This window comes from Anomaloglossus baeobatrachus, chromosome 10 (genome assembly GCF_048569485.1).
Source record: "Anomaloglossus baeobatrachus isolate aAnoBae1 chromosome 10, aAnoBae1.hap1, whole genome shotgun sequence".
Taxonomy (NCBI): domain Eukaryota; kingdom Metazoa; phylum Chordata; class Amphibia; order Anura; family Aromobatidae; genus Anomaloglossus; species Anomaloglossus baeobatrachus.
The window spans coordinates 44449740-44472631 of record NC_134362.1 but is presented as its reverse complement, the minus strand read 5'-3'; the positions used below and the strand labels follow the sequence as shown (position 1 = coordinate 44472631).

At 48.3% G+C, this 22892-nt stretch overlaps 1 protein-coding gene across 1 annotated transcript in view; it reads right to left on the bottom strand.

Annotated features, from left to right (window-relative positions):
• RIN1 (Ras and Rab interactor 1) overlaps window positions 1-10090 on the bottom strand; it is a 29713-nt gene extending 19623 nt beyond the window's left edge. Inside the window, exons 1-3 of the mRNA XM_075325637.1 lie at window positions 10025-10090; window positions 9712-9788; window positions 75-252 (exon numbers count right to left, since the gene is read on the bottom strand). Of these exons, the coding sequence (XP_075181752.1) occupies window positions 75-252; window positions 9712-9743 (210 nt within the window). The 5' untranslated portion in view covers window positions 9744-9788; window positions 10025-10090. The remainder of the gene's footprint in view (window positions 1-74; window positions 253-9711; window positions 9789-10024) is intronic.
• Between the last annotated feature and the right edge of the window lie 12802 nt (window positions 10091-22892).

Sequence of the window (22892 nt, the reverse complement as noted above, 5' to 3'; positions counted from 1 at the left end):
TCTCCTTCCCTTCTAAAGCTTCGAATTGAATTTTTTTATAAATAGCAAATCCAAAAAGCAGGTAGTGTACTTACTCCGGGGGGCTCCCTCTGCAGAATGTGCAGGGCAGTGGCCGAGTTTACACTGAGATGAAGCCAGACGCTCTGTGTGAGGAGGAGCCTCTCGGAGACACTGAGAGATGTTGGGGAGCCTCTGGGAGATGGGGAGCGGGAGTTTTTTTGGTGTGGATAATCATATACAGGTTCACATGTACTGCAAAGAGAGATTGGTTGGAAGTCAGCAAACATTACAAAGTATGGTGACCCCATGGTCCATGTTTTCCCTTACAGCTCGAGGTGCCCAGCATAAAATCCAACTGGTCTACAACCTCTACATGACATTGATATCTATCTTCTATATCGGGCTGCTTTCATATGACCATATTACAGCTATATCTGGATATTTTTTTCACTCGGGAACGGGAAACCTTTCCCAGATCATTTCCCCATAAATAAAAATACCAGTATGAGTCTACGATTCTTCTTTATATGTCAAGTTAGTGACAATTCTATAACGGTTTCCTCATTAGATCTAATTTGGGAAATTCTAAATATACAGTATGTAATGTAAGGCTATGTGCCCACGCTGCGGAAAATGCGCGGATTTTGCCGTGGATTTCTCGCGGAAAAGCCGCGGATTTCCCGAAAATCTGCAGCACAGCTACTCCCCAGCCATTTCTATGGCATTTTGGAAATGCTGTGTCCACGCTGCGGATTTTTCCGCAGCGGAAATCGTGCGTATTTTCGTCCGGAAAAATCTGCAACATGTCAATTATTGTTGCGGATTTTCTTCCGGATTTTGGCTTTAAAATTGGGGAAAAAAAATCCGCATCAAATCCGCGTCAATTCCGCGGTAAATCCGCACCTATGAAAAGGTGCGGATTTTGCGGGAAAGCTGCGGATTTTGATGCAGAAAAATCCGCAGATACATTCTCCCGTGGACACATAGCCTAACAAAGAGGAGAATTCTAAAAATAAAAAGTGGTTAAAATGTTGGGGTATCAGATCCAAGTCAAAGTCTGTGATTATCAATAGGGATGATCGAATACCTCAAATATTCGGCTTCGCGAATATTTGCAGAATAGGTCGCCGCTATTCGACTATTCGCGAATATTCGATGTGCAATGTAAGTCTATGGGAAACCCGAATAACAACTATTTGGAACTATTCGGGCTTCCCATAGACTTACATTGCGCATTGAATATTCGCATAGCGGCAACCTATTCGTCGAATATTCGCGAAGCCGAATATTTGAGGTATTCGATCATCCCAAAATATCAACCCTCAGTGCTTTCTGCCCTGAAGAGCAAGAAGAGACTAAACAATATTGCAAGTGTTTGAGTTGTTTTGAAAAAATATCATTGGGGGTTTTTTTTAGAATTTTTTTTTCTTTTGTATTTTTGAAAGCTTAAAGGGAACCTGTCACCAGATTTGGCGAGTATAAGCTGCGGCCACCACAGGGGGCTCTTATATACAGCATTTTAACATGCTATATACAGTGTAAGAGCCCAGGCAGATCGGTATACCGTAAAAAACACCTTTATTATACTCACCTGCGGGGCGGTCCGGTTAGATGGATGTCGCTGGTCTCGGTCCAGAACCTTCTCTCTTCCTTCCATCGCCGTCCTCCTTCCCAGCTCCATGTGGATGACACTTCCTACGTCATCCATACAGAGGCCTCCATTGTGCTCCTGTGCATGCGCACTTTGTTCTGTCCTGCTGAGGGCAGAGCAAAGTACTATAATGCGCAGGCGCGAGGAAAGGTCAAAGAGCGCCTGTGCATGTGCAGTACAATGCTTTAATCTGCCCTTAGCATGCGTAGGATGTCAATGAAGGCCTCTGTGTTGATAACATAGGATGTATAATCCCCATGGAGCAGGGAAGGAGGACGTTGATGGAGCAGCGACACCCATCAGACCCGACCGCCCCGCAGGTGAGTATAACAAAAGGTCTTTATTAAGTTATACAGCGCAGCCTGGGCTCTTATATACAGTATTCTGGCATGCTGTATATAAGAGTTCACTGGTGGTGGCTGCAGCTTATAGGTGACAAATCTCATGACAGACTCCCTTTAACGTAATATATTCAGGTCAAGAGCTTCCTTTACGCCAACTACTCTGATCTTTGTTAACAGACATCAGTGGTGACATTATGATGTCAGTGCATGTGACCGCTGCAGCCAATCACTGGACTGAGTAACACATGACTTTATTATTTCAGCCTAGCCGAAGCTGAAAAAGTGATCAACTAGTCAAACATTACTTAATGGATTTTCAGTTGATCTCTGTTTACTTCTATATGTGACGCCCTGGGCAAGCCAGGGGTCACAGGTCATTACACCACCACACCCTACACCCCAGTTAGGCACATCAAAGCTACCAAAATCCTTGTTGCCTACCTCCAGAGGCTGATGTTCACACCAGGGGGTGGGCCAGGCGGTTGGCTCCGCCCACCGAGGAGTTCACAGCTCCGGAGGCGGGAGAACCAGGCAGTTCAGTTTAGGAGTCAGCTCAGGGAAGAGCTAGAGTGAGGAGTAAACAAGTAGTACAGTGAAGTGAAGTGGTAAAGGAGGAGTAAGAGAAGCTGAAGGAAGGTGAAAGGTGACAGAAGGAAAGCCTGAAGTGAGTCCAGCTGTGTGCAGGACAGGATCAGCAAGGTCAGCAGACGACGGTGACTGTCTGGAGAGGTGACTGTTCGGGAGTTCCTGGACGGGTGGTGACCCCGCGGACGGGTGGTGACCCGGCGGTCTGGAGCAGCGTGCAAAGGACAGTCAGCACCAGGACAGGGGCCTCTCGGACCCCGGCAAGGCTAGGAGTCGCCAAATTTGCCGAATCCGTCAGTGAAAGGGACGTAGATCCCCCAACAACTAAGTCCCGATTGAAGGCAACAGCTCAACCATTACAGTAGAGACACCGCCACCGCCAGGGCACCAGTTTCTAAGGGCCAGCGCCTGCGGGCAAAGAGTAGAGCTCCTCCGGTCCAGCTTGAAGCCGGGGAGCGGGTTACCGGTGGGGACCCATCGAAACCATCAAAGACATTAGGTGCAGGAAAAGGGACATCACCGTCACCTTCTGGGGACCGCAAGTGCAGCCGTCCGTGGGAACCGTCTTTCCAGCCGTGTGGTTTACCGTAAAACTGTGTCAACGTCTCAGGCTGAGTGAGTACCACAGTGCCGCAAGGCACAGCGCTGCCCCCGCGTCCCCGCGCCCACCAGGCCCTGCATCCCACATCTCATCACCGGGCCCCGGGATCACCAACCCCTACCCACGGAGGGGCAACACAACAACTCGCTGCTATATACCATCACTCCTGGGACCCCCCCATATAGAGCAGCGGTGGTGATATCACCACAACCGTGGGTGGCGTCACGGACAATATCCCAACACCCAAATCCCCTTTCACTCACGGGCGAGGAGCGCCGCTCGAGAACCCCCGGGATCCGGCTCACCGCTCGAGCCACCACTGAGCAGCAGCCGCCGGACCTGAGCAGAGGGGTGAGCGCAGTGCTGACACCCTCCTCCCCGCCCGCGACAACTTGGCGTCACGAACAGGATCTTACCGCTCTGCCGTTTGGTAGAGGTGCGCCTTGTTACCGCCGGAGATATCCGGCTGAAAAATTTCAGAAGCCGCCATCTTTGGCGCGAAAAGTCCCCGCTCGAGCGTCTTCTCGAGCAGCAGAGGCGCGAAGGCCAAAACCCCGCCCCAAAAGGGGGGTGGCTGAAGAGAAGCTAAGGGGGACGCGATGGCGGCTGGCTGCATGTAACCGCAGCTATAAAAGCAGGGACGCCAGGACTCTGCGGACATACCGTTCCTGGAAGAAGAAGTCACCATGTGGATGCCGTCCCGCGACACCGTAGCCCCCGCGCCTGGAACCGCGGCGTGGGTGGAAATCCGGACCGCGCAGCTCTACCAACGGCTGCAGGTCAGGATGCAGCTCCTCATGGAGGAGTGGGAGACCGACATGGCGGACGTTATAGCCACCGTGCGGAGACGCGAGGAGGAGGCGGAGGAAGGGAGGGTGAGTGACCCACGCCCCTATGTCCCCGAGGGACCGGTCGCTGCGGCTGAGGGACCCGGTCCAAGCTCTCTCCCCCCGCTGCCTCCCTCGCCACCTGTTCCGGAGGCCGTGACCCCGCCATTAGGCCTGCTACCACCGCAACCGGTAGCAATACCCAGCGTCCCCGCCCAGGCGGACCGACCTGTAGCCGGAGCCCGTAGTCGACCGGAGGTGTTACCGTGGAAGGTCCCGAAGGTTGAACCGGAGGCATCCCCTGAAAAGTCCCCCGAGCCAGAGCCGATGACCCGCTCCGAGCCGAAGGCCCGGCAGCGGAAAGCCCCTATGCCCATCCCCCACACCTCGGCTGAGGTAGCGCCGGGTTGTTGCTTTAAGGCAGCGCCCAAGGCCAAGACACCGCGGGACACGCCGCCCAGATTCCTGACAGTGGGCAACGTCCAGAATGTCCCGCGGGGCCCGACCCGTGCGCCGGAGCTCGCCACAGCCCCGTATTGGGATAGGGAGCCGGTACCGTTGGGCCTGGAGATCGGCGAACGGGAGAGAAAGAAGGCCGAGCTGGTGGCCAGAGCCATTAGAGAAAAAGAAAACCTCCGACAAGCGACATTCCGTGTCCGGGAACCGCTGTACGAGGGGCAGGGGAGGCGGTTTGATGTCCGCCGGGGCTACGGGTTTATCTATGAACCGGGCCTGGAGGCCGAAGTGTTTGTAGCCCGGCGGGATGTGAATGCCCACCTGCCCGAAGAACATCCTGGCCGTAACCTAATGCCGGGCGATATTGTACAGTACACCCGGCTCTGTGGAGAGAGGGGGTGGTTTGCCCTAGATGCCAAACTGCGGGGCAGCCAGGAGAGCAGGGTGAGTCCCGCACCCCCTCCCTCGGAGGAAGCTGAAGGTCCGGAGTAGGGCAGCGGATGCCCGCAGCCACAGTCCCCGTTGGGACCACCACTGAGTTTAAAGAGTTGTTTTGTTTGTTTGAAAGTTGGAAAAATGATGAACAATGATAATAACCGTGTACCTAACCTGATTGTCTAACCGTGATTCACAACCGGCCGGAGCCGGCACCGTTGTCCCCGTGGGGACCGTTTGAAAGTTTGCATGGGAACTATCCATGGACAAGCCCGTGAACTTGCAGGGCAACCACAAACGTTAAGTGGCTTGTAAATAATTGTTTACCGTTACCGTTTTCCGCAATGCCGCCTCCGGAGAGGCAGGTTGGAGGGAGGGCCGCCAGCAGAGCCGGCTGGGGCCCAGCCACCACAGGAACCGGTGGCTACCCTCTGGAGGGGAAGGACAGATCCCGCTCGGGTACCATGTGCTGGACTGTGGGTCAAGGGGTGCTGCCTGGGTTTTAGGGGCAGCATCAGGGCCAGGTTGCTTGGGTGGGAGAGAGCGGAAACCGTAACCGTAAACCGTTTGAAACGTTAAAGTAATGTGCCTCCCGTTGTGGGAAGAATTATTAAAAATCTAAATATGTTACCGTTTACTTTTTATGCATTTTCAGAAAAATAAAACTGGTGTTGGACGGGCAGCCCGCGGACGGTCTGCATTTTGCTAAGGGGGAATGTGACGCCCTGGGCAAGCCAGGGGTCACAGGTCATTACACCACCACACCCTACACCCCAGTTAGGCACATCAAAGCTACCAAAATCCTTGTTGCCTACCTCCAGAGGCTGATGTTCACACCAGGGGGTGGGCCAGGCGGTTGGCTCCGCCCACCGAGGAGTTCACAGCTCTGGAGGCGGGAGAACCAGGCAGTTCAGTTTAGGAGTCAGCTCAGGGAAGAGCTAGAGTGAGGAGTAAACAAGTAGTACAGTGAAGTGGTAAAGGAGGAGTAAGAGAAGCTGAAGGAAGGTGAAAGGTGACAGAAAGAAAGCCTGAAGCGAGTCCAGCTGTGTGCAGGACAGGATCAGCAAGGTCAGCAGACGACGGTGACTGTCTGGAGAGGTGACTGTTCGGGAGTTCCTGGAAGGACCGCGGACGGGTGGTGACCCGGCGGTCTGGAGCAGCGTGCAAAGGACAGTCAGCACTAGGGCAGGGGCCTCTCGGACCCCGGCAAGGCTAGGAGTCGCCAAATTTGCCGAATCCGTCAGTGAAAGGGACATAGATCCCCCAACAACCAAGTCCCGATTGAAGGCAACAGCTCAACCATTACAGTAGAGACACCGCCACCGCCAGGGCACCAGTTTCTAAGGGCCAGCGCCTGCGGGCAAAGAGTAGAGCTCCTCCGGTCCAGCTTGAAGCCGGGGAGCGGGTTACCGGTGGGGACCCATCGAAACCATCAAAGACATTAGGTGCAGGAAAAGGGACATCACCGTCACCTTCTGGGGACCGCAAGTGCAGCCGTCCGTGGGAACCGTCTTTCCAGCCGTGTGGTTTACCGTAAAACTGTGTCAACGTCTCAGGCTGAGTGAGTACCACAGTGCCGCAAGGCACAGCGCTGCCCCCTCGTCCCCGCGCCCACCAGGCCCTGCATCCCACATCTCATCACCGGGCCCCGGGATCACCAACCCCTACCCACGGAGGGGCAACACAACAACTCACTGCTATATACCATCACTCCTGGGACCCCCCCATATAGAGCAGCGGTGGTGAAATCACCACAACCGTGGGTGGTGTCACGGACAATATCCCAACACCCAAATCCCCTTTCACTCACGGGCGAGGAGCGCCGCTCGAGAACCCCCGGGATCCGGCCCACCGCTCGAGCCACCACTGAGCAGCAGCCGCCGGACCTGAGCAGAGGGGTGAGCGCAGTGCTGACACCCTCCTCCCCGCCCGCGACATATACAAACAATCAACGTCCTAATTGGTGATGGCAAAGGAAATTCATTAGGACCACCAAGGCCAGTGACTGGCTGCAGTGGCCACGTGTAGACATCACATTTCTGCACGGAAGTAAACAGATTCCCAATGTGGAGAACTAGGGCAGTGGCACTGGAAAAACAGGAAAGTAATGTTTGCTTTGGTATTTTATTTCACCTATAGCCATTGGGCAAATTTTTGAGGATCCTCCAAAAACCTGCCTTCTTAGGCTTTTTTTATTGTTTTTATTATTGTGTTGAAGAAGCCGTAGCACTTCTTTTATTCCTTTTGTGGACATCGCTAATAAGGACCTGAAGTTTGTGGGACGATTTGTTTTTAATAATGCCATTATGGGGTACATATAATTTCCTAATTGACTTTTGTTACATTTTGTGAGTGAATAGGGGTAATGCCATCTTGTCACTGCTTGTGTGTTATATAAAAGTTTATAATTGGCACTACGACACTCTCACACATAGAGTAACTATGTGTGAGAGTGTCGTAGTGCCAATTATAAACTTTTTTTTATATTTCAGTACTTTTCCTAAATGCCACAAAACATTTACATATATATACAGTATATATGACTGGTTCCCAACATCCCCCAGAACAAAAAGCCAAACTAATGGGAGATGGCGCCCTATCTTGGCCTGAACAAGGCATAAACCAAGGACCAAATATTGATTAATATTGTAAATTTACTGCTTACTCAGACCTACCTAACCTTAAATACACTATATGGATAAAAGTATTGGCACCCCTCCACATTACACACACAGGAGCTTTTCTGACTCCCCTTAGCTATTAATACGGAGCTGGCCCCTATGGACATAAAACATCTCCTGTTCTTCTTGGGTGGATTTCTAGAAGATTTTGAGGTGTGTGTGGGAATTTTGGACAATTCATCCAGAAGAGCATTTGTGAGGTCAGATGCTGATGTTGGAAGAGAGGCCGGGCTCACAATATCTAATTAATCAGAAAAGGATGGGGAATGAGGTCGGGGTTCTTTGTGGTCGGTAATGTTCTTCCCAACAAACTCCCCCGACTATGTTTTTATGGACTTTGTACACTGGGCACAGTCAGGGGGAACTTCCCCAAACTGTTTGCCCAAATGGGGGCATAAAAGGTCTTGGTGAAGCATTAAGATTTATCTTCACTGGAGCAAAAATAAAAGCCCCCATAGTATTACTGCTCCTACACCAAACAGTACAGTGGGCACAATGCAGTCAGGCAGGTAACGTTCTCCAGTGTTCACCAAACCCAGACTCATCCATCAGATAGAGCAGTATGATCCGTCACTGCACAGAACACGTTTCCTCCAGTGGTTGCGGCTTTATATTACTTAATTCAACGCTCAACCTTATGCTTGGTGATGTACGGCTCGGCATTGTGCTTGGTGATGTACGGCTCGGCATTGTGCTTGGTGATGTACGGCTCGGCATTGTGCTTGGTGATGTACGGCTCGGCATTGTGCTTGGTGATGTACGGCTTGGCATTGTGCTTGGTGATGTACGGCTCAGCATTGTGCTTGGTGATATACAGCTCAGCATTGTGCTTAGTGATGTACGGCTCGACATTGTGCTTGGTGATGTACGGCTCTGCATTGTGCTTGATGTACGGCTCGGCATTGTGCTTGGTGATGTACGGCTATGCATTGTGCTTGGTGATGTACGACTCGGCATTGTGCTTGATAATGTACGGCTCGGCATTGTGCTTGGTGATGTACGGCTCGGCATTGTGCTTGGTGATGTGTATGGCTCGACATTGTGCTTGGTGATGTACGGCTCAGCATTGCGCTTGGTGATGTACGGCTCAGCATTGAGCTTGGTGATGTACAGCTCAGCATTGCGCTTGGTGATGTACGGCTCGGCATTGTGCTTGGTGATGTACGGCTCGGCATTGTGCTTGGTGATGTACGGCTCAGCATTGCGCTTGGTAATGTACGGCTCAGCATTGAGCTTGGTGATGTACAGCTCAGCATTGTGCTTGGTGATGTACGGCTCGGCATTGTGCTTGGTGATGTACGGCTCGGCATTGTGCTTGGTGATGTACGGCTCGGCATTGTGCTTGGTGATGTATGGCTCAGCATTGTCCTTGGTGATGTACGGCTCGGTATTGTGCTTGGTGATGTACGGCTCGGTATTGTGCTTGGTGATGTACGGCTCGGTATTGTGCTTGGTGATGTACGGCTCGGCATTGTGCTTGGTGATGTACGGCTCAGCATTGTGCTTGGTGATGTACGGCTCGGCATTGTGCTTGGTGATGTGTATGGCTCGACATTGTGCTTGGTGATGTACGGCTCAGCATTGTGCTTGGTGATGTACGGCTCGGCATTGTGCTTGGTGATGTACGGCTCGGTATTGTGCTTGGTGATGTACGGCTCGGCATTGTGCTTGGTGATGTACGGCTGCGGCATTGTGCTTGGTGATGTACGGCTTGTATGCTAACTTTCAGCCTTTATATATTAGTGAACAGCATGCATAAAAGCTCTCCAATATACTGCACTTTGGAGACCTGCCGTTGCTGACAGTAGTAGAGAGCGGAAACTGTACCTGGAGATAGAGTGTTTCATATTGTTCTATATTCTGCATCTCATTTATAAATTATAGATTGGCCCGCACAGCGTGCTGCAAGTTCCCAGCAGAAACCCAGGACAGCTATTCAGTTAATGCAATGAGCGAAAATATGTTAAATAATTGCTCTGCATAGAATTACCCTGTGGATAGGCAGTAATCTCCAAAACAATACAGACTAATATATTGATAATGAAAATTGGTATGAGTCCTAGTCCTCCCCGTTATCCTGCAGCGGATGATGATACACCCCGACCAAGAACGCATTAATAATACACCGTACCTTGTAGCACCGGGCTCGGGCGTGCTGTCCATGCCGGTAACTCCAGCCTGCCCCCTCCTATGTACCAGATTCTTGTCCTGAATTTAGGGACAGGATTAGAGAGTCACGTTACAATGAAAGCAGAAAGATTAATACTTCCCGGCTGAACTTTGGTAAAACCTCAGGAATATTGTGCGGTGAGTAAACTCCTCGCTACTTAGTGTAAACCGCTGAATAATCATTACGTCTGGACATTCTTAAGAAGTAACGAGTCTTCCGTTACCGTCTGCTCAGTATAGAAGTAACGTACAATAATGGAATACGTTCCACTTACCTTCTGCCTTCCTTCGGGACGCAGACTCCTGAATCCTTCTCGCCCCGTTTTTCCCACCCCTATGGGCGTTTCACAGGGTGACTAACCCTCAGGGTGTTGCAAGGTGTATACGCAGCTCCTCCACTCAATCTTTCCGCTTCTCCTCCCCTCCTCGTCTTTCTCAGTATCTCACCCTGCCTCTTCTCTCCACATGCCTGCTCTGCAGAGACTTGTGAAATAAGTCAAGCTTTAGGGATTCCTGAAGGAAAAAAAAAAACCATCGGTGGTTATGACAGATGCCTTCACATTGGGCGGCTTTGCAGATTATAGGTTGTGCATTTCCTCGTAACTGGGGTTTTCCTAGCAACAAGCAAAATAAAGGAGCCAGATATAGTTCTACCCTTTGTATAAAGTTTGCCTTAATTCGGCGTTGGGTCATTCAAGTCGGATCTTGGCCGCCGCAAAACTTGACACTCGAAGACCCAATGCAAAATCTCCAACGCCCAACTACTGGTCTTAATATTATGGGACCTTATTGGGCCTCGTTGGCTCTAGGTCACCCCTGATCTTAATAAAATCACATCAGCAGTGCTGCAGACGATCAGTGAGCTCAGCGGCTTGTGCCGTCTACTCCGGCAGAGCCGCTGAGCTCAGTTGTTGGCTGCAGCGTTCATTTTGGAACATCAGCACTGCAGATAGAAACAGACAGAAGATGCAGTGGAGGAGGATCCACGCCGAACCTGGCGAGGGTGAGTAAAGTCGGTGTCATGATCCATGCCTGGCTGAGCCGCCACTGAGCCATGGCCGGTATTCCATCCAAGGTCAGGTTGTGAGGGGTTAATTTTTTCCTGCCTCGTTCTGGATGTCAGGCCACTATATCCTGGTGCTGCACCTCCGGTGCAGTGCCAGTGATAGTTCTACTCTGCAGCATGCATGCCTGGCTCCCCTGAGTGACCTGATCTGTCCTGCCTCTCAGCTACCTTGTTCTGAACCGTGCCCTCCTCCATTCGTCCGTCCTTCCTGTTCCCTGACTACCAGGTTCTGTCTGCCTGTTCTCCCTGCTCTGTCTGCCTTTTCCCGGTCCTGACCTGTGTCCCTTCCACCCTTTTATGTTACCTGGACTCCCCAGCATCTGACCTGTATCCTCGTTCCTAACTTCGGCTCCATCTCTCCCTTGGCTGTATACGTGACTTACCGGCTACTGACCCTCGACTATCACCTGACCACGATTTGATTATCCCTGTACTACTGACGAGACCACATGTTGCAGACCCGGCTTACTGACTACTCTACTGCCCTTTTGTGGGTTGTCTGCTTATGGCACTCTGAAGGTACACTGCTTGTAGCTTCAGTGTCTCTCTTAGTACAGCGTGACAGTCGGGTTGTTTTCTTAAAAAACACACCATTTGGGGACAATTTTTTTTAAATTTAAAAAAACCTTTAAAGAGGTTGGTCACTACTTTTACATTGATTGCTTATCCTTCTGGTTGACTGTGGTCTGGCACCTCCACCGATCAGCTGTCCTCGGTCTCGGCGTTGGTAGCAGGTGGCCAGAAATTCTCAGTTCCGGAGCTGCTCCATCTTCTGAGTCTGCGGCCGAGTACTGCACATCCGCCTCCTATTCAAATCAATACAGTACCCAGCTGCTATCAAAAGACAGATCAGCTCCAGATCTGAGCATTTCCGGCCACCTACTACCGGTGCCGGCACTGAGAACAGCTGATCAGTGGGAGTGCCGGGTGTTGAATCCCAGCCAATCAGACATCCGTCAATGTAAAAGTAGTGGCCAATCTCTTTACGTAACCGCATACATAAGATAAATATTGACCAATGAACAGTCATTCATCAGTAGCCGGATTCTTTCGGCCAATGATCTACCCAAAAGTATCAGTAAACAGGATACACAATGAAGAGTGCAACACAAAATCCGGGTGATCTTAGTGACTAGAGTTTCTTCTGGTATAAAAACCCGATCACAAGAGGCAAAATACAGGCGATTATACAGATCATACAGGTCATTGATAAAACCAAAAGATAGAAATGATTTATAAGTGCGATTAAAGGGAACCAACCACCAGGATTTTCATATATAAAGTAAAGCCCGTGCTATACTGGGGCTAGGATACTGAATGTAGGCATACCTTTTGTTCAGAGATTGGATGTGTTATTTCAGAAATGTCATGGTTCTGATCCGTGGTACTCTGCTCTCCAGCAGAACCGGTGTTCTGTTTTGTATTTTGCACCTGTGGATGGATGGTTCCCTGTTATGATTCAGGGACCGAGGAGGATCAAAAAATGCGGAATCCCAAATGATAACAAAGTGGCTGGAACCTTAACGGATTGCAGACCTAATCCTGACACACAACTAGAAGTAGCCGTGGGACGAGCCTACGATGACCTAGTCGTCTCGACACAGTCGGAGAACTAAATATTCTCACAGATAGAGATATAAGAAAGCTAATCTGCCTCGGAGTAGTCCCCAAAGATAGATAGATAGCCCCCTACATGTAAAGGCTACGGTGATATAGAAAAACACAATAGAAAGCTAGAAAAGACAGATTCAGCAAAGGTGAGGCCCAAACTAACTTTATAGGAGAGGATAGGAAGGAGCACTATCTGCAGCCGTAAAAACCCTAATATATACCAGCACTTGTGATATGCAAAAATCCTGAGGTCACACAACCACTCCCCCACTGTATCAGCACTCTGATGTTACTGGGATCCCAAAACACTAATACAGATGAGGGACTGAATTAATACCAAGCATGACAGACACAATACATTGCAGAATCATGGAGCTAAGTATACAGACACTCCCAGCAGGGAATGATCCCATTCCACCAAGAACTCCACTCAGACAAAATAGGAATCAAGCATTAGTATCAAAGCAGAAAAAACAACAAAAGAGTGGAAAACAAACAGGAGAGGTACATAGACCACCTATCTGAGAGGAGTTCTGGCTGTGAGCAGGGCTGGTTACAGAATGTCCTTAACACACAGGAGACCATTGAGCACCGGCAAGTAACAAGAGAAAACTACTCAGTTAAATAGCCCAATCTGACCCTGATTGCCAGTCCTCCACAGGTGTGTGGCTTTCATTCCACACATCAACTGCACCGCCAGCACTGACCACAAGAGGGAGCCCCAAACTGGAAAACGTATTCACAACAGTTCCCGTCCTTGGTTCCTGCGCTGGTGTTGGGAGGGGCCTCTCTCCAGGTGCCTCATTACGGGTGATTGCTCTGCTTCATTAAGGAGCAACCTCCCTAATGCTAGTCATAGTTGCTGCCAGCAGTAAGTCCTCTGGCTCCTGTTTGTGCTTTGATCTTGTCCTCCTACCCCAGATCTGTTGTCCACCTATCCCTCTCCTACCCGTGTCCCTGACTCTGACGTTGACTTCCTAGCTTCTGACCCCTGGCTTGTACCCTGACCTTGGCTCAGCTTTTTTCCAGTGTACTTTATGTGACTTCCTGGCCTCTGACCCTCGGCTTGTGCTCTGACCTCGGCTTTGTTTTGTTCCATACGTGACCTCCTGGCTTCTGCCCTCCAGATGGTTGACACCTAGTGACACCAAGTGGTAGTTCGTTACAAAAAATATGTGCAACTAAAGTTCCGGCAATGCACTGCGATTTGATCGACAGGTGCAACAGGAAAAGAATATCTGGGGTTTGCTATTTATCCCAGTCCCTGTCTGTCTGCCTGCGCAGGAATCAACGTCTATGATGACGATAGGGGGAGGAAGGCCAGACAGGCAAACAGGGGCAGGAATAGTTAGCAAGACCTGACTCACATATTCCCTTCCTGTTGCACCTGTCAATCAAATAGCAGTGCTTTGCTGGACCTTTAATTGCACATATTTCTGAAATAAAACATCCAATCTGTAAACGAAAGCTATGCTTGAAAATTTCTAACATTTTGCTGCTGCAGGGTGTAAGACAATTATCTAGTTTATTGCTTTTTAAAAATGTTGCTAATCCATCAGAGCACCTGGTGGGTTACTCCCCTCCCTTCTCTCAATGAAAGGGATCTTGCACACGACCCTATTTTCGGTCCAAGCAACCGATTTTTACAGATGCATTGCAATTCTGTAACATGGGAAACTGTAAATGATTAATAACTGCTGCTGTAAAAAAAAATGGATTGCATACTAATGACAAGTTAGAAAAAATGGTCTGAATTTTGTAGCTGAAACTGAACGATTTTTTTTATACAGTCATGTGACCCTACCCTTAGGGAAAGGAACAAGAAGCTGGAGGAATTTTAGACAGATTGCTACAATATGAAGAGGGGAGAAAGCATGTACAGTCTCAGGGAGGGCAGAGTAACCTAAGAATGAAAGCACATGAAGAAATAATAAAAGTTGTGCTGATATATATGAACTAATGAAGATACACACAGATTTCATATCCTGACAATATTACTGGGAGAGAACCCGGGGAATACTTTACAAATATTCATGTTTGATTGAAAATGGGGAAAGGGGAGAGGCTCTTGCTGCAGAGAGACATGGCTGAGCTGCTCAGATAAAGCAGCATTTTTTTAATATTACTTTTATTAGTAATTTGAGATAAGCTATTAGAACATTAAAGGGGTTTTCGGGTTTCATTCAAAATTCTTCAATCTACTTTTGCTTAAATATAGCCAAATAAGCAGTAATTACTTACTTCCCACTTACATCCCAGCGATAATGTCCTGTCTACATTTCATGACCAGTGCAGTCACGTACTGTAGACAGGACAAAATTTCAGTATGAACTTTTAGCCCAGTGATTGGCTGCAGTGGTCACATGCTGTAGACAGGAAACCGCTGCTGCAGCCTGTCATAAACACCGGCAAAGAGACAGCACTGGAGCTGTCGCGGGCGGGGGCGCAGGCCACGTCAGGGGGGCTACTCGAGACGCTCGGATCCGGGATTGTGGTTGTGGCTCGAGTGGCAGCCGGATCCGGGGCTCGTGCAGCAGCCCACAACAGAATAAAGGGGTGTTATTTACAGGGAAGAGTTTTTTGTCAGTGACACCACCCGTGGGTTGCGGTGATAGTTGGTGACACCGCCGCTGCCTTGATATGGGGCGACCGGGGCTGATGGAGCGGGGCAGCAGGATGGTATCCCCTCCATGGGTAAGGGTCGGGAGGTGTTGTCCCGGGGCCCAGGTGCAGGTGAAGTAGAGTGCTGGGGCACAGTCTGCAAGCTGGACCGGATGACACCGGTGTACTCACTGTTGTTAAATAAATCACACAGAGTCCAGATAGTAAACCAAGTACCGGATACCGGTAGCCTCCGGAGGGGTGTGCTCGGGTCCCGCACACCGATGAGCAGAACAGAGGCCCTTCCTCCTGCACTCTAGTTTGGTGTCTCGTGTATTGACTAGTCCACATGGAACGGGAAAAGTCCACTCCCTGTGTCTTTGCTTTGGGAGCTGTTGCCCGCGAGATCTGACTCTTGGGGTTTTGCAGGCACTTGCAGATGCCCTATCCCCTGCGTTGGGCTTCCGTCTCGCTCTATCTGGGCTACTCGTGGGACAAGACGTGGAATCTTGTCCCCTGCTGGTTAATCGGAAAGGTGCTTGAAGCTGTCCGACTGTGCACGGCCTCCGGACCGGATTCCCTCTGTCGGCACCGGCGGGCTACAACCCTGTCCCGGTCCACTTAAGGTCTAACGCGACCGGATCTCCGTCGCCTGTGGCCCTGCTCTACCGTCTGCCACCTAGTCAGCTCAGGTAGTCCGGGAGCTACAACCCTTGACTACCATTTCACTCCTCTCACTTCCTCTGTCAGCACTCAACTGTGTGTTCCCTCCCCTGACACCTCAGAACCCCTAGGTGGGCGTCACCATCTGCCTTGTCGTGCCCACTGGTGTGTCCCTATTTTTCTCTTGGGGGGTGACTAGGCTTTTGTGGCTGGTGTTTGTACCTGTGTGTGGTTGTGTTGGAAGGCCAAGGAGGAGGGAATCCTGCATCTGGAAGATGGATGCAGTCCCTTCTGTGTCAACCTGATTTTGTCAGGGCGTCATAGAGCGGCAAGGACAACGGTAGGTAAGTAATGTAATTTTATTACGTTAAAGCAAAAACTTATTTGGCTATAATTTCTATTGAAATTGGACTGCGTTTTTTGTATCCACTGCTCAAAATCCACTATGTATCAGTCCTGTGTACATGTATCATTCAGGTATGTGCACATCAGATTGATCTGCTGCAGAGTGTCCACGGTGGAAAAGTCTCAACACAGCAGGCGTGATGATATCACATGATTGTGGCTGCTGTGTGGAGCCACACACAGTACAGACCGGAGTAGCTAATCAGGGCAATGGGGCTAGAGTAGCTAATCAGGGGAATGGGGCTAGAGTAGCTAATCAAGGGAATGGGGCTAGAGTAGCTAATCAGGGCAATGGGGCTAGAGTAGCTAATTGGGGGAATAGGGCTAGAGTAGTTAATCGGGGAATAGGGCTAGAGCAGCTAATCGGGGGAATAGGGCTAGAGTAGCTAATCGGGGGAATAGGGCTAGAGTAGCTAATTGGGGGAATAGGGCTAGAGTAGTTAATCGGGGAATAGGGCTAGATTAGCTAATCGGGGGAATAGGGCTAGAGTAGCTAATTGGGGGAATAGGGCTAGAGTAGTTAATCGGGGAATAGGGCTAGAGTAGCTAATCGGGCGAATAGGGCTAGAGGAGCTAATCAGGGGAATAGGGCTAGAGTAGCTAATCGGGGGAATGGGGCTATAGTAGCTAATCGGGGGAATAGGGCTAGAGTAGCTAATCGGGGGGATAGGGCTAGAGTAGTTAATCGGGGGAATAGGGCTAGAGTAGTTAATCGGGGGAATGGGGCTAGAGTAGCTAATCGGGGGAATGGGGCTAGAGTAGCTAATCGGGGGAATGGGGCTAGAGTAGCTAATCGGGGGAATGGGGCTAGAGTAGCTAATCGGGGGAATGGGGCTAGAGTAGCTAATCGGGGGAATGGGGCTAGAGTAGCTAATCGGGGGAATGGGGCTAGAGTAGCTAATCGGGGGAATGGGGCTAGAGTAGCTAATCTGGGGAATAGGGCTAGAGGAGCTAATCAGGGGAATAGGGCTAGAGTAGCTAATCGGGGGAATGGGGCTAGAGTAGCTAATCGGGGGAATAGGGCTAGAGTAGCTAGTCAGGGGAATAGGGCTAGAGTAGTTAATCGGGGGAATGGGGCTAGAGTAGTTAATTGGGGGAATGGGGCTAGAGTAGCTAATCGGGGGAATGGGGCTATAGTAGCTAATCGGGGGAATATGGCTAGAGTAGCTAATCGGGGGAATGGGGCTAGAGTAGTTAATCGGGGGAATATGGCTAGAGTAGCTAATCAGGGGAATGGGGCTAGAGTAGCTAATCGGGGGAATGGAGCTAGGTGAGCGGTGATTTTTGCTTTTCTCAGTACTGTGTTGGAGGGTTCTCAACTTCTCATAATATGTGTGGGGGATTTGTGGTGGCATCAAATTGTGTTGAAGGGCACTATAGGTGCATCATACCATGTTAGGGACATATAGAGGAAAATAATACTGTCGTGCTTGGTACTGTAGGGGTATCATACTGTGTTGGGGAAATACAGGGGAAAATAATACTGTGTTGAATAGTGCTATATTGGCATCATACCATGTTGGGGATATACAAGGGGAAATAATACTGTGTTGAATGGTACTATAGGGGCATCATACCATGTTGGGGACATACAAGGGGAAATAATACTGTGTTGAACGGTACTATAGGGGCATCATACCATGTTGGGGACATACAAGGGGAAATAATACTGTGTTGAACGGTACTATAGGGGCATCATACCATGTTGGGGACATACAAGGGGAAATAATACTGTGTTGAACGGTACTATAGGGGCATCATACCATGTTGGGGACATACAAGGGGAAATAATACTGTGTTGAACGGTACTATAGGGGCATCATACCATGTTGGGGACATACAAGGGAAAGTAATACTGTGTTGGAGGATATTATAGGGGCATCATAATGTGTTGGAGACATACAGAGGAAATAATACTGTGTTGAATGGCATTTTATGGGCATTTTACGGTGTTGGGGACATACAGAAGGAAATTATACTGTGCTGGAGGGCACTTTAGGGGCATTATACTGTGCCTATGTGTCGTGACCCCCACCACATTATTTACGTATATTTAAAGGGGGGCAAATTAAACCTTTGCCTTGGGGGGGGGGCAGCATTGTTATATATGTCCCTTAAAGTGCCCTGAGCATTTTGTTAGGTCTCAGTAAAGTTATTTAATCAGCCGCCAATTCTTAATTTCAGCTTGGGTCTAGTTTGGATCTTTGGTGGAATGTCATTACCTGCTAAATAGAAAATTCTGCAGAAAAATCCTTGCAGCATTTATTCTTCAATTAGGTATATATCATTGTATAAAACCTGCAGCTGCATCTCCCCGCCTCTACTCCTCCGCCTCATAGGATGTCACATTCCTTTCTTATAGTGACTGAGTAAATAAATCCATTGACGTTCACATGTGAGTCACGCATGATCACACGCCCAGACGCATCCAATCTAGCCTGAAGGATTGCAAAAAAAGGATCTTTATTGTAGGTATCCAAATGGTCAGCGTTTTGTGTAAGATTTACAGAACAGATTAATAATGCACAATATGGGAGACTCAGAGAGCTGTGATTTACGGCTTTATATATACGAGTATATATATATATATATATATATATATATATATATATATATATATATATATATACAGTATAAAGACGCAGGTGACCTAATTTCCATAATCTGGAACATCAATACTTATTATAGTAAAGTATCCTTCAACAAACAAGAAACTGTCACCATGTATAAAGCAGACAGAGTATCACAGCAGTGTGACATATATATATATATATATATATATATATATATTATTTATTCATTATTTATTTTAATTTTTTTATTGCAGACATTTAAAAGGATTATTCAGCCAATAACCCCCCCCCCAAAAAAAAAAAAAAAAAAAATAATAATAATAATAAACACTCAAAATCAAATCACTGCACTTCTTTTTCGGTTTGGACAAGTTTGGGATTGCTGCAGCCAATCACTGCTTGATGTATCACCTATAATCATAGCTACCGATAATGATTGGCTGCAGCGGTCACATGTCCGATGAGTCCCAGCAAAAAACACGAAGAGCTGCCCGGGACCCTGGATCAGTGGAAATCAATGTATTTTATATGTTTTATTCAACATCATTCTACATGGGTGTTTTTTTTTTAAGTAGATCTCTCATTAGATTTCACAATAGAAACTGCATACATTATTAAATACGTTTCCTTGACCTGATGAGGCTGGTGTACTTACTTTGAAAATAGGATCCGAGGAGATGAGTACGTTAACTATTTTATGTTTGTATTCAACGACATTTTAAATGTTTTTTTTAAGTAGATATCTCATTAGATTTCACAAGACCTGATGAGACTGGTTATGATGGTGGGATATGGTGGGTTGTGTATCATTTTGTGTAGGTTCGTATTTTTAGGCGTGGTGCTCTGCCCATTCTGTGTATTATTTGTCCTGTCTGCAGGGTTATAACCCCCTGCAGTGCTTCTGTCTCTAGGTCTGGGGGAGGGGGGCCTGGAATCCACCCAAACTCTCTATTTACCTGGGAGATTATTCATTCTGGCTGAGAAAGAGAAGAGAGAAGCAGGAAGATTGATCCTCTGGGGGAGAAGCTGCGGCTACAGACAGGACCCAAGAGAGCCATTGAGAAACCCCGAGTTCCCTGGAAAAAGACTGCAGGAGGATTGTGACTGATCCCCGGGACATTTATCCCATTATTGGACTATTTTACCCTCCTTGTGGTGGATTATTTTATGGACAGTCTGCTTTTGCTTGGAATAAATGTTCTTTGGATTGTTCATCCATCTCTCACTCTGTAGTTTGTGTGATATCAGAGAAGGACCCCATGACACTGGTGTCCCAACTTTGAAAATAGTAGCTCTCTTATTAGATTGCACAATAGAAACAGTATATAATGTTAAATAGGTCTCTTAGACCTGATGAGGCTTGTGTACTTACTTTGAAAATATTTGGTAAAAATAATGCTGTAAACCCTTTTGTAATATTTTTCCTGCCTAATATTAAAATAAGTATATTACGAGTCCAGCTCTTGTCTGCTCATGTTTACTATAGCATCGCATGACTAATCTAACATGGGTTTTCAAAGTAAGTACACCAGTCACATCAGGTTGAAGGTTTATCAACGTATTTATAAGTTATTGTGAAATTTGGTGACAGATTCACTTTATACATATTTAAAGGCCATCAGTAGCATCAAGTATGAGTGATTACATATAGTTGTCTATGAGCATATAGCTTCTTTTTTTAAGGCTTATCAGTGTCACTAATGGTAAAAATTGTAAACTGCTTCTAATAACAAGCAACTTTCTAGATCAAACTCCTCTCCATTTTCAAGCACAGAGGGCTTTTTCATTATATTATGCCCCTTTATCCAGGTTATCGGCCACCTCTGCAGCATGTGCGGTGCTTACTAGGGCTGTTGTAAGGCTGCCTGGTGTACACAGTGCAGACAGATTCAGTCCCCTGTACTGATCCAATGCTGAAGAGGCAAAGCTACCATTGCTTGCAGTACGGGAAAGTGCAGAATTGGGGCCAGAAGTGCAGTCTGAACTGTCAGTCTGCAGTAAGATGTAATAGATCAACCCTTTAAAAAAATAAGGGAGAAAATACTTTTACTTATTGCCTAGAGCAGAGCAGAACTCGTTTTTTCCAAGATGTTCTTAGATTCTCTCTGTCATCCAATGACCCCTCAGGCTCCACAGCAGGTATTATCACAAATTTCTGCACAGCATACACCAAATCTTAAATGTTTGGCACCCCAGAGAGGAGTCTGCATGTTCTCACCATGTTTTTGTGGATTTCCTCCAGGTTCTCTGGTTTTCTTCCACTGCAGGTATATTATTTTGGAGTATAATGGAATATTAACCCCTCATAACACAATTGCCACTGCACCAGGGCAATCAAGATGAGCCGGGTAAGCGCCATGAATGTCACATCTAATGGATTGCGCAAATTCTTGAGCAGCTGCGGGCTGCTATTTTTAGGCTAGGGTGGGCTCAATAACCATTGGCCTCCCTAGCCTGAGAATAACAGCCCCCAACTGTCTGCTTCACCTTGGCTGGTTATCAAAATTGGGGTGGACCCCACACTGGTTTTTAAAATTATTTAAATAATTTTTTAAAAAGACACATGGGATCCTTTGTATTTTGATACACAGCCAAGATAACACACCCAGCTGGGAGCTGCAGCCTATAGCTGTCTGTTTTATCTGCTCTGGATGTCAAAATATGGGGGATCCACACCATTTTTCTAATTTTTTACTTAATTTTACACTCCACTGTGGGACGGCAATCAATCACAGACACCGGCGGTCTGACTGCACCCAATCACTGACACTGGCAAAGAGGGTGGGCAGGGGAGGCAGTGAATATTCATGAGCTTTAATGAGAGGACCCAGAGACACAGCAGCGTGGAAACTCGGTAAGTATAATTGTCCTGCTTTTCTCCCCATTTTGCTTCCTTTTGTAGCTCTCTAGCCCTTACTAACATAATTTTATAACCCTTGAGTTCAGGTCCCTTAGACCAGGGTTCCCCAACTCCAGTCCTCGAGGGCCGCCAACAGTGCATGTTTTCAGGATTTCCTTAGCATTGCATGGGTGCTGGAATCATCAACTGTGCAGGTGATTAAATTATCACATGTGCAATACTAAGGAAATCCTGAAAACATGCACTGTTGGCGGCCCTTGAGGACTGGAATTGGGGACCCATTCCTTAGACATTTGGGGTTCGGTATCCAGTCCGGTGAACCCGAACATCTGCAGGTTCGCCTATCTCTAACCCTCACTAATCAACCATAGGATCAAAAACTCATTGGGTCAGGATCCGTTAGTACTATCTAATCTTAGCCAATGCAAACTTAGGCTAGACAGTCTTAAATTGTGCCATATTTGTCATAGTGATTCATTAGCTGGGTTACCGTGTCTCCAAAATTATTTGTTGTGTCGCACATTGGGTAACACCCCTTTCCCGGTTAACCACACACCTTTCCAGCGAGCCCTCATTAGACATAGCTCAGAAACTAAAACACTAAATGTGAAACACTTTTCTTTCTTAAAAGGGGATTGCGCAAGAATGTTGCCACATTTCACCTGATCCACAACCTCCAGTGTTCTCGGGTCTGTTCGGTAATGCTTCACTTATACTAATTGCCTCTCAGACGAAATGGACTAAAGGGGGCTTTACACGCAGCAATATCGCTAGCGTGCGTACCCGCACCCGTCGTTTGTGCGCCACGGGCAAATCGCTGCCCGTGGCGCACAATATCGTTAGGAGCCGCCACACGGACTTACCTGACTAGCGACGTCACTGGGGCCGGCGAACTGCCTCCTAAGAGGGCGGTTCGTGCGGCGTCACATCGCAGCCGCCCAATAGAAGCGGAGGGGCAGAGATGAGCGGCTGTAACATCCCGCCCACCTCCTTCCTTCCTCATTGCCGGCGGCATCAGGTAAGCTGTAGTTCGTCGTTCCCGAGGTGTCAAACTTAGCAATGTGTGCTGCCTCGGGAACGACGAAGAAGCTGCGTCCTCAACAATCAATGATTTTTTGAAAAGGAACGACGTGTCAACGATGAACGATTTGGTGAGTATTTTCCATCGTTAACGGTCCCTCGTTGGTGTCACACGCAACGATGTCGCTAACGATGCCGGATGTGCGTCACGGACCCCAGCGATATATCGTTAGATACGTCGTTGCATGTAACGGGGCCTTTACACTCTCTCTCCACCTATTGAAAGTAGCAATCCTAAAAGTCAATAGTGACCCTTTAACAAGACTTGTCACATGACTTAGGAT